This window comes from Lygodium microphyllum, chromosome 17, assembly GCF_053477565.2.
Source record: "Lygodium microphyllum isolate KBCC chromosome 17, Lygodium_microphyllum_v1.1.10, whole genome shotgun sequence".
Lineage (NCBI taxonomy): Eukaryota > Viridiplantae > Streptophyta > Polypodiopsida > Schizaeales > Lygodiaceae > Lygodium > Lygodium microphyllum.
The window spans coordinates 92,720,640-92,736,291 of NC_141151.1; the positions used below are offsets into that span (position 1 = coordinate 92,720,640).

A 15,652-nucleotide genomic window follows, 5' to 3' on the forward strand; every position below is an offset into this window, starting at 1 on the left:
TGATGACAGCTGTGAACTTTGAACAATGGAGCCATCTTCTCCTTCCTTAAATAGCAGTGCTCACATGGCATCTGAATAGCTCTCCCATGTGCATTTTGGAACCCATTCAAAGCCTGGAAACCAATTAAATGTGAATTATCTACTTCTCAAAAACCTGATGACTTAATCATTCAGCTCCACTTAATCTCTTCACTTGCAACCAATCAAAAGGTTTCAAGGGTGAACTGTGTGAGATGGAGACATGATCGAAGCTCAAGCACAGAATGCAGTAGACAGTGTTAGAGTGAAGCACGACACCCAATGCAATAGACTGAAAGGGTGTGTGTTCTAAAGGTACAAGATACAACCCTTAAACCTTAGGGTTGTAGGGGGTGTTCACACCCAAACACGATAAGTGCTCGTAAGTGTGTGACAAGCACATACGAAATAAGACAGTAAGTCTGGGGGAAAAAACCTCTCGTACCGAGAGTAAAAAGTGCTCCAATGTCCTACCGATCACCGACACTCCTATGTGAGCATAGGCGTAAGTGAGGCGTTAGTGAAATACCCAACATCCAGATGACTATCTTTCATAGTCTGTATATACCATCTAGGCATTTGTCTTGCCTCGTGACTATGCATAAGCTCTTACTGAATTTCAGTTTCAGCACTTTGCTGAATTTTCAGATCAGTCAATGGCTGATTTTCTGCATTTTCCAATGGAGCAGTTGGTTGATCATTGAGTTCACTTGCTGAAACTCCAGCTGAATCACCAAATGTAATGGGCAGCAGCCCTTCAAATACATCATGGGTAGCCTGATATGTGCCTAAACCAGCAAGGGACAATTCTAATTTTTCATCAAATAGTACATCCCTAATGACAAACACCTTTTTAAAGACAGGATCATAGAGTCTGTAGCCTTTGCTTTCACTATTATATTCCACAAAAATGCATTTGACAGCCTTGTTGTCAAAATTTTTTCTAAGTACATGCATATGACACCCAAAGGTACGAAAGTGTCCAACAGAAGGTTTCCGGCTATTTCAAGCCTCCAAAGGTATAATTTTCTTTAATGCTTTGGTGGGGCATCTGTTCAAAACATGGCAAGTACACATGACAGCTTCCATCCAAAAACTATGTGGCAAGCTCTTTGCTTTCAGCATACATCTGGCCATCTCCATGAGTAACCGATTCTCTCTCTGCAAACCCATTCTGTTGTGGAGTATAAGTAGTAGTTTATTGATAGACAATGCCCTTCTGCTTCAGAAAAGAATTCAGCATAGAGGGCATGTATTCCCTTCCTCGGTCCGAACAGAGAGTTTTAACTTTACAACCAGATTGGTTTTCAACAAGTGCAATAAAAGCCAAGAATGCATTATACGCTTCTGACTTTTTGACCAAAGAGTAGACCCAGTAAAATCGAGTAAAGTCATCAATAAAAGTCACAAAATAGTAATATCCTCCCAATGACTTTGTCTGCATCGGCCCACATACATTTGAATGCACTAACTGCAACCTGGCCGTTGCTCTAAAAGCAATATCACGGGAAACGAAAAACGATGCATTTTTTCCAAAATACATCCTTCGCACAAGTGCTCAAGAGGTCTCTCCAATAGAGGTAATCCATCTAGCATCTGCGTACGTTGCAAGAGCATCAAGCTACCTAAGTTTACATGCCCCATCCTAGCATGCCATAACTCTGCCTGTATTATAGCAGGAGTAAGAGTGGATGCAGAGCATGCAACTCATATAACCCATGACATAAAGTGCCAGTCAAGACCGAAGTCATGTGTTCTTTGTCTCTCACCATGCATCTGTCATCATCAAATGTGACCTGCAATCCACAACGTGCCAAAGAAGAAATAGAGCGTAGATTCTTTATGCTTGGCACAAATGAAGCATCCTGTAGGCAGAGAATAGAGCCATCAATGGCTGTGAGTACAATCTCTCCAATACCTCTAACAGGGTATGATGCATTGTTGGCACAGTGTACAGACTTGCCAACTGGAGCAACAGAAGCAAATAAATCTTTGCGAGATGTAATATGCCTAGAAGCACCATTGTCAAAAACCAAGTGTCTGCATCCTCAGTAGAGCTAAATGCTCGATCAGCCCAAGAAGTGCCATAACTACATGTGTAAAAGCAATAGTCCTTGTTTGCAACAAAGGACATGGACTCAATAGTAGTGGAAGGAGCATCAGAAACAGACAATCCTGACTCCTTCTTCTCCTTATCGATGCGCTTTCTACACTCAGTGATGTAGTGGCATGGCTTCTTGCAATAATGGCATTTGCTCTTTTTGGCTTGCGTGCCCCCTTGTTTTTTACTTATGCTGTGAAGTGCGAGAAGTCCCAGAGCTCTGCGGAGCATTCTTTACTTGGCTGCCTTTGTCCTTCTGTCTAGCCATAAAAGCTTGCTCAGAGGTTATGATATCCACACCACTATTTCTTCTTGTTTGCTCCTCCTCTAGAAGCAAACTGACTAACTGAAGAAAAGTGATCAGCTGTGCGGAAATCCTCATGGTGAGGTTTAAGGCCGTATGAAAAGCCAAGTACGAAGGAGGTAATGAGTTCAATGTAGTAGATATCATTTGTGCATCTGAATAGTACTCATGAACATTCATGAGTGTCTCATGCAAGTCCTGAATTTTGTTCAAGTGATCCTGAATAGAATCACCCTCATCCATTTTCAATGTCTCTAGCTCTTTCTTTAAGAAAGAGATGCGAGTCTCTTTCTTGCCTGCAAACATCTGCTCCAAAGTTAGCCAAGCTTCTCGTGAAGAAGCTGCTGAACGAATGTGGGGGATGATGGACCGTTGAACTGCCAATGCAATCAGTGACAAGGCTTGTGCATCCCTTGTATCCCATGCTTTTTGAGCTGCTGATCTTTGGGGAAGTGATTGAAGTTGAGCAGGCTAAGGTGCCGTTGTGCATATCCTCCTAGAGGAGTAGCTGGAGCCACAACTCCGGGCCGAACTTCTTCTGCACTGATATAATCCCAAAGATTTTTTGCCACAAGCACATTCTTTATCATGAAGGACCAAAGTGAGTAGTTGTTACCATCCAATTTGTCCTCCTTGGATACATATGTAAAGACATCTTCTCCCTGATTTGCCATGATAATCAATTACCAAAAGAAGCAAAAGAGCAATGTCCAAGCTGGACTAAACTGGAAATCTCAAAATTTCGAGAAATTACAGCAGATAACTTGCTGCAATTAGTACACTTAGGTGCATTCTGTCAAAACTGTCTGTAATGCACGCAGTCCAAGGTGCATTCAGTGTTCAGCAACACTGTATCAGCAAAATTCCCAAAATTTCTTGCCCCAACTTTTTCCAAAACAGTCTATTAGTGAGTGAAACTGCAGTACATGTGCCAATGTCCTAAAAAAATACACAAAAGCCCCAAAAATTTTGATAAGTTTGCTCAGAAATTTGCATCAACTGTGTCTCTGACATGTGTCCAGAATTCTGTGCTTGGAGTCCTCTTGTCCAGAGATGTATTTTGGAATGAAAAGGCTAAAAAAAAAAACCTTTGAAATGTCAGTCGACTTGGTATAGGTGCAGATGACACTCCTTATTGGCGTGACACAGGGTGTGGCGAGCTCAGGCATAGGCGGTAGCTCCTGATGAGCTAGCGACAGTCGCAGGCGTAGGTACAGGTGCTGGAGGAGGTTGTGGCGGGCGGTGGCAGTCCAGACGACGGGCAGCGTAGGGGGTGGCTCTCAGGTGTAGGCGGCGTTCGCGGCGGCGTGCAACAGACGCAGGTGGCGCTGCTTACGGGTGGCGCTTAGTAGGCACTGGCGGGGCGTTCAGCAATGTGGCAGGGCAGTTGGCGTGGCGCAGCACAGCCTGGCGGGTTGCAGGCCGTGGTGAATTTGGCGCTGCTTTGGTGGACAACCTGACACTGACTGGTAGGGTAAGGACAGGAGTTGGCGCTGAGATTGAACACAGCCAAGGCAGAGTTGGACTAGAGCAAGAAGCTCCTGGAGGCTGAGGGGAGCTGAGCAGAACCTGAGCTGAGCTGAACAGAAGCCAATGTTCTGATACCAAATGTGAGATGGAGACAGGATTGAAGCTCAGCACAAAATGCAGTAGAAAGTGTGAGAGTGAAGCACGACACCCATTGCAATAGACTGAAAGAGTGTGTGTTTTGAAAGTACAAGGTACAACCCCCTAAACCTTAGGGTTGTAGGGGGTGTTCACACCCGAACACGATAAGTGCCCGTAAGTGTGACATAAGCACATATGAAATAAGACAATAAGTTTGGGGGAAAAAACCTCTCGTACCGAGAGTAAAAAGTGCCCTAGTGTCCTACTGATCTCACTGACACTCCTATGTGAGCGTAGGCGTAAGTGAGGCGTAAGTGAAATAGGTGTAAGTGAAATACCCAACAAACTCAAATGCAGTTGGCTAGATCCCCTCAACAGTGTCATGCGTGAATTTAACATCTAGCAATTCAAATATATGAAGTTGCAAATGAAGGTGATGCAGTTCAGTTACTTGAGCTGGGAGGAAACGGCTCAGAACCTTTGGCATGAAAAAGATATATATGCGTTAATGGGGCAGCTCTGATGTGTCAATCAGCACATACTAAATTGGACAGTAGGCTGGAATCACAATTTGACTCTGCTCCACTAAATTTTCCTGATGAAGTCCAGCAACAGAGTAAGCTTCCCAAAGTGTAACTGGGTTGTTTACAATATGCCTTTCTCTGAGAAAACCTGTTCATGTGGAATGTTTTCTGGTTTAAAAAAAACCCTGAAGCCTTAGACTAATGGTCTTATTCTAGAATCCAGTACTAATTGCCTTACTCTAGAGTCTTATATGCTGTGCCGAGTAAAGTAACAGGTCTCTACTTCCTTATGTCAGGAAGGTCTCCAATTTTGGCATCCAGATACATCAGGCTTGAAAATAAATCAGCCTTGAGAGTGTATGAATCTGTGGATTTATGACATGACAGTGTCCTCAAGGCACTGAAGAGTTCAATATCTGTAACAAGTTCTCTAGGAAGGCGGCAACAAATGAAGATGCCACTGGGTAACTCTTAACAAAACTATTTATTTAGCAATCTCTAATTTATATGCTGGTGGAGGGGCTGTCAATAGGCAGCTGAAAATACTTTGTGGCTGTGTCGAACCTCTGATGACTCACTTGTAAGTAAGGAAGAATTTGGTTGTGAATGGCCTATAGCAGGCTCATTGAATTGCCCCCTTGTGAAGATATGCTAGGGTTTGCACAGAGAAAACACAGAATGTACGAACACAATTGAAACACAATAACTCAGATAGTAATGCAATAAACACTGACCCTAAATGCAAGACGCAAAATGTAAAACTCAAAAATACAAACACAAGTAGAGAAGAAAGAGAACTCTGAAGTGAATGAATCAATGCTGTAAATGAATGAGAAAATGTGCAGAATGCTCAAGGGCAGAGCTATCCTATAGCCACTGGCTCATGAGTGGGTTGAGGGAGTGGGAGTGGGTTGAGGGAGGTGACGATGTGTGTCATCCACCAAAGACGGATCATGAGTGTAGTAACCACTAGTTGGAGTAGAGGCCGATGAAGAAAAGTGCTGAAAACCCAAAAACTATTTGCTGTAGATGCAAAAACAAATAAGGCTGATGTTGGAAATGGAAGGGCAGTAGGCTGGAAATCAAAACGGAGCAATCTGTGGGGTTGCAGTTGGTAAACACAGCAATGTAACTCTTGAAGATGATGGCAGCTGAACACTGGCAAGAGTGGGGGGCTGGGCGACAACTATAGACCAGGTAGTAGCAATTGTTAGGGGCTGGACAGCTAGTGGAAGAGGGTTGATGGTGGTTGAAACCTGTAAGACTAGGGTGGGCTGAATGGTGGGCAACTTGTCTATTTATAGATGTAGAAGGATCCTCCCAAATTAGGGTTTTGCCTGTGGGACACAGCAACTCTCAAGGATTGCGTATGGTTTAATGAAATTGGTAATTTACATGTTTTGGCTCTATTTTATAGAGCAAATTAGTTTGTAATGCATCTTTTGCTCGACACATTCTCTCAGGCCTGGAACCAAGAAAATGGGCTATAAGAAAATCTCAAGCCCATATTTATCCAAAGGCATCCCACCCCAAAGCAACTAGGGCATCGACAAAGGGTGCACGTTGGTTGCCCAATGGCTTACCAAGACTACAGAGGTGATGGTTATCTTATCAAGGGGGTCCAAGTGATCATCCCAAAGAAGCCAAGGCATTGGGCAAAGGGTGCTCATTGGTTGCCTAGTGGTCTACCAAGACCTGCAAACTTGTAATACAAGGATGGGGCTGAATGGTAGGCGGCCTATTTATTTATAGACATGAAAGGATCCTCTCAAATTAGGGTTTTGCATGTGGGACATAGAAACTCTCTAGAAGCGCATCTCGTTAATGAAGCTTTTGGTAATTAATTGTTTTGGGGTTGTTTTAAAGAGCTAAATAGTGGATAATGAATTTTTAGCTCAACAATAGCTACCGTGGGAATGTTGGGCATTGGGATCTCTTGCCTAGTTTGAATCAGTGTATCCTTCCAAAAGCAACCATGACCATAAGGCAGTCCATGTGAATAAGTACATTGAACATATCTCAACACACGCAAACAAGCAATCCAATGTGATATCTTAGGTGCATTGAAATTCTGATTGAGTAAAAAAATTGGGTATACAAGATTAGGCCTACTATGTAACAACTAGAGTAATTTCTCTACAATTGATCCTATGAGTGTGCTCCAAAGGGCTAACCTAGGGAATCCTTAGAAAGCTTAGCATTGGAATTAAGAGGCGTAGCCACAGACCATGTTTGATTAGTGCAATATTGCTCAGCTAATTGAAAGGCATACTTTTGATGTGAAACTAAATTATACTATACCCAGATCAAACTACCTTCATCCATAAGAATAGGACAATTGACGAAGGGCAATCGTCTTGAATGTGAAACAAAGCTAGGCCTTTATATTTGCTATGATAGCATAATCATAGCTTGTGATAAATAAATCATCAACATATAAGAGAATGTAGATGACCCCCTTTGAAGTAGATTTGACATATAAGTTCGGATCATAAGGGGTAGGATGATAACTATGAGTTCTAAGGAACTCATCCATCCTATGGAACTAGGTGTGTGGTGCTTACTTTAGCCTATAAAGAGCTTTCTGCAAACAAAAGACCTTATTTTTATGGTCCACAAAAGGAAATGTGGGAGATTGCTCCACATAGACTTCCTTCTTAAAGTAACCATTTAGGAAGGCACTTTTGACATCCATATGATAGAGCGCCCAACCGTGGTGAGCGGCTAGTGCAACCAATAGACAAAAGGACATCAACCACGCAATGGATGCAAAGGTCTCCTCATAATCTATACCATGTTTTTATTGAAAACCTTGCACAACAATGTGAGCTATGTATTTGTGTAAAGTTCCATCATCTTCAATTTGGTCCTAAAAATTCACTTGGTCCTGATGACTTGCTTGTGGCATGGACAATCCACCAAAGTCCAAGTCTCGTTTCGGTCAATGCTCTCAAGTTCCTTTTCCATGGCCTCTTACCCTTGGGGATGCTTTAGAGCCTCCTGCCAAATCTCCAACTCATTGGGGCCATTAGAAATGGCTAATTAGCATATAATGCATTTTTAGCTCAATAGGTGGAAACTAGAAGAGAAGAAGGGAATGGTGGGAAGGATGGTGTGAAGGCTGTAGGGAGGGAGCGGATGAAAATTATGAGGAGAGTTTGTAATATCTATTGCTTCTTTAATACCATTTTTTCTGCAAAGTACTATAGGTTGACTATTACTTGCAAAAACACTTCTTGGCGTCGCAAGTCAGATGTGAAGCCATGAACTTCATGCAGCTATGCCTCCTTCTTAAGGAATGGCACATTTTTTAAAGAAAAGAAGACTGATATATATATTCTGTATAATCCATGTTATCCATAATAAAAGCTAGCTCATGGAGAGCATGACTCTACTGTGTAGGATTTTGAGCTTTTTCAAGCAGCCAATCTTCATGTTATTTGTTACAGGTAAGAACTCTGTACTGCAGTGCAGATTTAAGTAACAGATGAACTGAAATTCTCGTCTCGTTCTCGTCATTGTTACAGGTAGAAACACTATACTGCAGAGCATTTGCCCTCAAATTTTTGGTCTATACACAGTGAAACTTGCAGGTAACACACAGAGTAGATTAGTGAGTTTTAACCCCTGTTCAATCCAATCTGAATCATGAAATGTGTTGTGTTGATACTTGGATGGTTGTTAATCTTGGTTCTGTATAGATAAGTTGGATTTCTCTTGTTTTCCTGATTCATGTTTTCAGGATTTTAACACACATCTCTTTGTAGTTGCATTGACTCTCATAGGTGGAGTACAAAATCTGTCTGCTTCAGGGACAAGAGTGCGAGGAGAGTCCCACCTTTTATTGGTTGGTGATCCAGGTTAGTCTCTGGAGATTTGGAAGTCTTAAAGGTTTTTGACAAGTGCTACCATTACCTTGTCAGCCTCAGCTTGTGCAAACTTATCAGTAAATGATACTTTTGTATTATTTCATTTGTTTGTTTGTTCCTTTTCTTATATAATAACTTTTTTTTTTTTTTTTTTTGGGGGGGGGGGGGGGCGCTATTTCAAAGGGACTGGAAAATCACAGTTTTTAAAATTTGCTGCCAAGCTGAGCCATCGCTCTGTCATGACAACTGGACTTGGGAGCACCAGTGCTGGTTTGACAGTTACAGCAGTTAAAGATGGAGGTAAGGATGTAATCATGATACTTCTGAATGCAGGCATGGCTGCAATGTTAATTTGATAAGATGCTGCAAACTAATTTCACATATTTCATGCCTTCGTGATGTTTCACTGAGGAATTTAATATTTTGGGTCTAGTATAAAAACTCTGCTCCCTTAATTTTTAAAAGATATTGCTCTTTTTTTTTTGTTACTATGCCAAGTCAAACCTGAGTGTTGTTTTGCTCTCTTGTACTGCAGGAGAATGGATGTTAGAGGCTGGTGCGCTTGTCCTTGCAGATGGGGGTTTATGTTGTATTGATGAGTTTGACAGGTCTAAAACTAAACAGCTGTTGCCTATCGAATTTTTGGTTGTCCTCCTCAACTCATTGTTGTGTAGTTCTAGACTTTCTAAGCTGTAGCTGTTTAGGTCTAATTAAGCCCAGAGCTGGTAATAATTAAAGCAAAGAAAAAACTAAACACACCTCTATTTTGAGTAAGTCTTCCACAAAAGCAATCAATTTGTATGCATAGAGCAAGTTATGTAGTATTCATATAGCAAACCTTGCAGCATTCATGTCCTACCTAGGTTGTATGCTGAACCCTAGCCCTAATTTCATGATGTTGCAGCGATAGCATTTGTTTGAGCATTGATTTTCAAATTCTAAGCCTGGCTAGTAGTGGGTATTGAGGTAAAATGCTTGAAGAAGTTTGGAGGCAAAGATTGGAGTCAGCAAGATGATGAGGTTATTTTTGAGGATATGTGTTATATGCAGCGTAATGTTTGGGTTACTAGACTGGAGTATCCAAATGCATATGAGTGGAATGGTCTTATAAGGATTTCTTTAGGCTTACAGTAATATCTCGCATGGGATGAAGAGGATGCTATCTATGTGTTTGATCCAAGAGCTCAGTCAGTATGTTTCACATGGGAGTTGTTTCACATGGGAGTTTGATAAGAGCGGAATTATATTTGTGTTTGATCCGAGTACTTGAGTCGAGACATTTTCTTAAGATTGTATCTTCATTCGAGTCCTAGCCCTATGTAGTGGCGGAAAACAGAATTAGCCAATGTGATGGAAGGGTCACAAGTGCCTTGAACGTAGGTGGTGTAGGACTAAGAGTCTAGTCCTTGGTCCCTAAATGGTGGTGGACTGAGTCTCCCTAGTTTAGGCGGTGGGTGGTGACAGATTGAGCCTCACTAGTTTAGTGGTGGTAAAACAAAGCTGCTCTCTCAGATTTCCAAAGAGCTTCTACAACTTCTTCTCTTGAGCTTGTTCATCAGAATGTATGGTGGTTGCACATCTGCTACCATCCCGATCTTTGGGTGTAGCAGGCTCTTTATGTACCTGTTTCCTACCTGCATCTCCCTCCTGAAGAGTGCAACTGCACTGCTTACACATTTTGTTGTCCTTGATATATTGATTAATCTCCTTTTGGATAAGGTTTTGAAGTTTTTCTTCAATGTCTTGTGAATTTTATCTCTATTACTAGGAGGTTTAGGACATGGGAAACTCTTCCCTTTACTCTCTTTTACTTTTTGCTTCTTTACTGATGGCTTAGTTGAGAGACTAGTTTTCTACCCCTCTTGGATGTTTCTTTGGCCAGCCTTTGTTACCTTGGGGTTAGTTGCATAATTAAGAGTAAATTCTGTGTTGCACACCATTTTCCCATGCATGCTTTTAGTAATTGCTTGATTTTCAGGTTGTGCCCTTTTGTTTGTTGGAAGCCAGGCTCAGATTTTGACAATGTCTGATATGGAAGTGCCTTACAGGGCTGCTTTGTATCCTGCTTTTTGCCTGAGGATACTTGTTTTGAGGAGTCTTATTAATATAATTTTTTTCTCTTCTCTGAAAACAAAGATTAGACAATATCTGTAAAAATCTGAATCTACCTACCTTAGTAATATCGGAAGCAATTGGGCAAGGGTTGGGGCGACTATTAACATATCTGGTTCTTTAGAATAAGCAAGATATTTGTACGCATAAATACATCTGTTGAATGGTAATGCTGCATGGATTTCCAAGAACTTAAATGTTTTCATGTTCACCCCCAAGTTTTGAATGTGGCATTTTACATCTCTTTGGTGTTATCTGTGAAAAGATACTTCTGCCATTATAAGTGCTTATTTATCCATATAAACATTGATAAATGTCTAGTGAAAGAAAGTAGATGGCTTTGTATGAGCAGTAGTTTGCCATGGATACCAAGAAGAATTCTTTCCCAAGAAGCCCTTTTCAGGGGACAAGTAGTTTCCAATGCATCATCCTGTTCTATCAACTGGCTGTTCTACTATGTTCAAGTTACCTTCAAAGATGAAATCTGCCAGAGGAGGCGTATCTTTGTTATATGTCGCCTGTTTACGTGCTAGAAACTGCAACATATCTCTTTATTTGATTATCTTGCACAAAGGTCTTGATTTTAAAAAATACTTTACAGCATTCGTGAGCCTGACAGAGCTACAATCCATGAAGCGATGGAACAACAAACAATAAGTGTGGCAAAGGTGGGGATCATTTTTTGATTGCTGTTTTGTGAGAAGGCACTTGATTTTAATGTATGGTTCTACTTAGAATCTCATAATTAAATTGGAACTTATAGTTAGTATGTGCCTTGGCATTTTGGTATGGACTTTAAGTCTGTACTTCAAAGTTGGGATGTATCTAAACAATGCAAGTTGCACGTTATTTTTGCACAAATTATGATGTTATACATTTACTAGGAAAACATTTTCTTAGTTTATATTGATCATGGTGGCAATTAATATTGTAATTGTTATTTGATTGAATGTATATGCAACAGAGGGATTCTTTCCTTCAGTAAGCATCGGAAACAATGAAAACCAACAGATTGGAGTCTTTGGAGGACAGGAGACAGAAACACCAGGCTAGTAGAGGCAGCAATCAGCTTGCTTGATGCACATAAATTGTAATTGCAAAGTGGAAAAGTACACGTGAATAGGAATTGGCTATGGAACTGTAAAATGGCAACTCATAGGGTCCTTGCCAGCATAGATGAAAGTCAATGAGAAACATTGAATCCACCAAAACATGAAAGAGATCAACACATCCCTCACTACCCTTGCACTTGGCCCTCTCTTAGAGTAAAGAAAAACTTTTCACATGGGCCACTGGTTGGCCCAAAGTGAACAAAGAGGGAGACCTCATTGCAGTCTTGTACTCTGGTCGTAAGTTGGATAATGATTGTCACCATATTGAGCGGCAAAATGTCTTCTATAGCTTTATCCTTTTAAGATGTGGCACCATATTATACCATTCCTTCAGTTCTTTGTTCGAGAGCATGATCACCATCCTGAAGTCAAGTGACTCCAAAAGGATAGTCATCATCTTACCAGATGTTGATGGTGTGAGAGTTGAGAGAATGCACAGAGATGGAAACTCAAGCTCAGCTGAGAGTACAATTGACAGTGAAGAGAGAGTGTGAGAGTGATAGCACGACACCCAATGCAATAATTTGACGAGTGTAAGGTGCAAGTACAAAGTACAACCCTTAAAACCTTAGGGTTGCTAGAGTGTGCGTGCCCAAATTGTGTAACACAGGCACATAAAATAAAAGAGAACAAATCTGGGGGAAAAAACCTCTCGTAAGGAAAGTAAAAAGTGCCCTGGTATCCTACTAAGGATCATTGATACTCCTCTGTGAGCGTAGGCGTGAGTCAAACCCAACAAATCCCCCTTGAGTGAAGAGTTATTAAAATGCAAGGGTCATCCACCAAAGGAGATAAAATTTAAAGCATTGGGGTGAGCAGAAGATCATCAACATAAAGACATATGATCAGCAAGGATTCCCCCTCTTTACGTACGTAAAGTGTAGACTCTAATTAGTTGTTAGTGAACCGTTGGTTGAGTGAAAAGGCATCAATTTTTGCATACCAAGCTCGGAGAGCTTGCTTCAAACCATACAAAGCCTTTTTCAGCTTGCATACGAAGTGTTCGTGGTCATGTGGGATATAGGAGCAAATGCCTCCTCATAGTCAATGCCTTTCTTCTTTGTGTAGCCTTTAGCCAAATATGCACCTTATATTTTTCAATGGATCCATCTGCATTTCTTTTCACACATACCCATGGAGGGATCTGACATGACTTGGGTGCCTTTAGAACAACTCATGGTATTTCAGGCAAGGAAGAATCACAAAAAAGTGGTGAATAGGTGTCTGGCCCACATGGATCCTTCGCACAGAGTATGTACTATTCCCATGGGCAGTGCACCAGGTACAACACCTTTGGATCTCGTGGAGTGTGATTGCGCATTGGCAATTTACCTCCTTGGATTGGATACACCCCTAGAGGAGGAGAGCAATAAAGGTACAACTCCACAGGTTGTTGCTATCACATACACGAGAGAAGAACCGATTGAAGAGCTCATAAATGTTGAAGAGGAACATCGGGTGGCGGCAGAGTCTTATAGACCTACTTTGTACCAATGGCTTTCTTCCCAGTAGGCAAGGTCACTAAATCCCATGTTTGATTCTTTATGATAGAATCAAACTCAGCTTGCATTGCTTCCATCCAATGCACACTTTGTTGTGCATCCTTAAAACATTCAAGCTCCTCATCATCAAGTGTATGTGTTGCTGCAATAAACTCCATGGTATGTGCACCATCATGCAGATGAGCTTGTCTTCTAGTATGACCAGCAATAGGAGCATTCAAATGACTATCTTTCATAGTTTGCAAGTACCATCTAGGCAGCCTAGCTTCTTGATTGTGTAGAAGCTCTTGTTGAACCTCAAATTCAGCATCTTGTTGAATATTCACATCAGCCATATGCTGATTTTTTGCATTACCCAATGGAGCAATTGGCTGAACATTAAGTTCATTTATTGAAGCTCCAGTTGTATTACCAAAAGAAATGGGCAGCAGCCCTTCAAATACATCATTGGCTTGATATGTATCAAAACCAGCAAGGGATAATTTTGATTTTTCCTCAAAAACCACATTCATATTGACAAATAACTTCTTGGACACAGGATCATACAATCTATATCCTTGCTTTCACTACTATACCCTATAAAAATGCATTTAACAGCCTTGTTGTCCAACCTCTTTTTATAGTACCTTGGGAATGTGTGCATACGCAAGACACCCAAAAGTACGAAAATATCAAACAGAGGGTTTCCGACTGTTCCAAGCCTCAAAAGACGTAACATTCTTTAATGCCTTTGTAGGACACCTGTTCAAATCATAGCAAGCACACATAAGTGCTTCCATCCAAAAGCTATGTGGCAAGCTCTTTGCTTTCAGCATATATCTGGCCATCTCCACGAGTGGCCGATTCTTTCTCTCTGCAATTCCATTCTGCTATGGAGTGTAAGCGATAGTAGACTGATGGACAATGCCTTTCTACTTCAAAAAAGAATTCAGCATAGAAGACATATATTCCTCCCCTTGGTCCGAACGGAGAGTCTTAATCTTGCAGCCAGATTGATTTTTAATAAGTGCTACAAAATCCGAAAATGCATGATACACTCCTGACGTTTTCACCAGAGAGTAGACTTAGCAAAAATGAGTAAAGTCATAAATGAAAGTGACAAAATAGTAATTGCCACCCAATGACTTTGTTTGTATAGGACCACATACATCCGAGTGCACAATGTGTGATCTGGCAGTTGCTCTAAAAGCAACATCACGAGGAAATGAAAAATGATGCATGTTTTCCAAAATGCATCCCTCGCATGTATGCTCAAGAGGTCTCTCAAGAGAGGTACACCATCAAGCATCTGTGTACGTGTGAGGGGGTGAGAGGATCGAGGTACAGCTGAGAGTGTAGTAGACAGTGTGAGAGTGAGAGAGACATAGTGAAGCACGACACCCAATCCAATAGACTGAAAGAGTGTAGAATGAAAGTACAAAGTACAACCCTTAAACCTTAGGGTTGTAGGGGGTGTTCACACCCGACACACGGTAAGTGCCTATAAGTGTGTAACATAAGCACATACGAAAATAAGACTATAAGTCTGGGGGAAAAAACCTCTCCTACCGAGAGTAAAAAGTGCCCCAGTGTCCTACTGATCACCGACACTCCCATATAAGCGTAGGCGTAAGTGAGGCGTGAGTCAAATACCCAACAAACCCCCCTGGAGTGAAGAGTGATCAAGAGTACAAGGATCATCCGCCACCAAAGGATATCAAATTTAAAGCATCGCGAAATGCTTCAAATTTGTCACGAGGAAGAGCTTTGGTGAAGATGTCTGCCACATTACTGGTGGTAGGACAATAGACAAGGCTGATATCACGTGCATGTAGCCTCTCTCTGACAAAGTGATAATGGATCTCAATGTGTTTCATGCGGGCATGAAACATTGGGTTCTGTGCCACTGCAATGGCACTCTGACTGTCACTGAACAAAGGAGTAGGCTCCGTAATAGATATATCCAGATCGGCTAGCAAACGTCTAAGCCATACGCATTCAACTGTGGTAGTGAAAGCTGCCTTGTATTCAGCTTTACATGACGATGTGGCAACAGGTGATTGTTTCTTGCTAAGCCAAGAAATGCAAGAAGAGCCAAGAAAGAAACAATTGCCACTAGTGGAGTGACATGTATCATAATCACTAGCCCTATCAGAATCACTGTAAGCATGTAACTGCAGTGGTCCCCCCTTGGCATAAAGCAACCCAAGAGATCGAGTACCCTGCAAGTAATGAAAAACACGCTTGACAGCTTGCCAATGTGACATACATGGCTGATGCATATACCTGCTCAAAGCTGAAACTGCAAACTGTATGTCTGGCCTAGTGTTGCATAGGTAGATAAGACATCCAACTACAGGAGCATATGTATGTATATCAAACAAATCACTGTCATCATGTAATGACAGTTTCAGTCCAGGTTCCATGGGGGTACAAACTGGCTTGCAATCCTGTAAGCCAAACTTCTCAAGAAGCTGTCCAATATACCTTGACTGTGATAGCCCAATACCTCGAGCATCATGT

At 41.5% G+C, this 15,652-nt stretch overlaps 1 protein-coding gene across 3 annotated transcripts in view; it reads left to right on the forward strand.

Moving 5' to 3' along the window:
• Positions 1-15,652, forward strand: part of MCM9 (minichromosome maintenance 9) — a 169,451-nt gene that overhangs the window by 92,719 nt on the left and 61,080 nt on the right. For all 3 annotated transcript variants that reach the window (XM_087697773.1, XM_087697775.1, XM_087697772.1), the window contains exons 9-13: positions 8,083-8,148; positions 8,323-8,415; positions 8,608-8,724; positions 8,960-9,032; positions 11,138-11,204. In XM_087697773.1, coding sequence (XP_087553899.1) covers positions 8,083-8,148; positions 8,323-8,415; positions 8,608-8,724; positions 8,960-9,032; positions 11,138-11,204 — 416 coding nt within the window. The remainder of the gene's footprint in view (positions 1-8,082; positions 8,149-8,322; positions 8,416-8,607; positions 8,725-8,959; positions 9,033-11,137; positions 11,205-15,652) is intronic.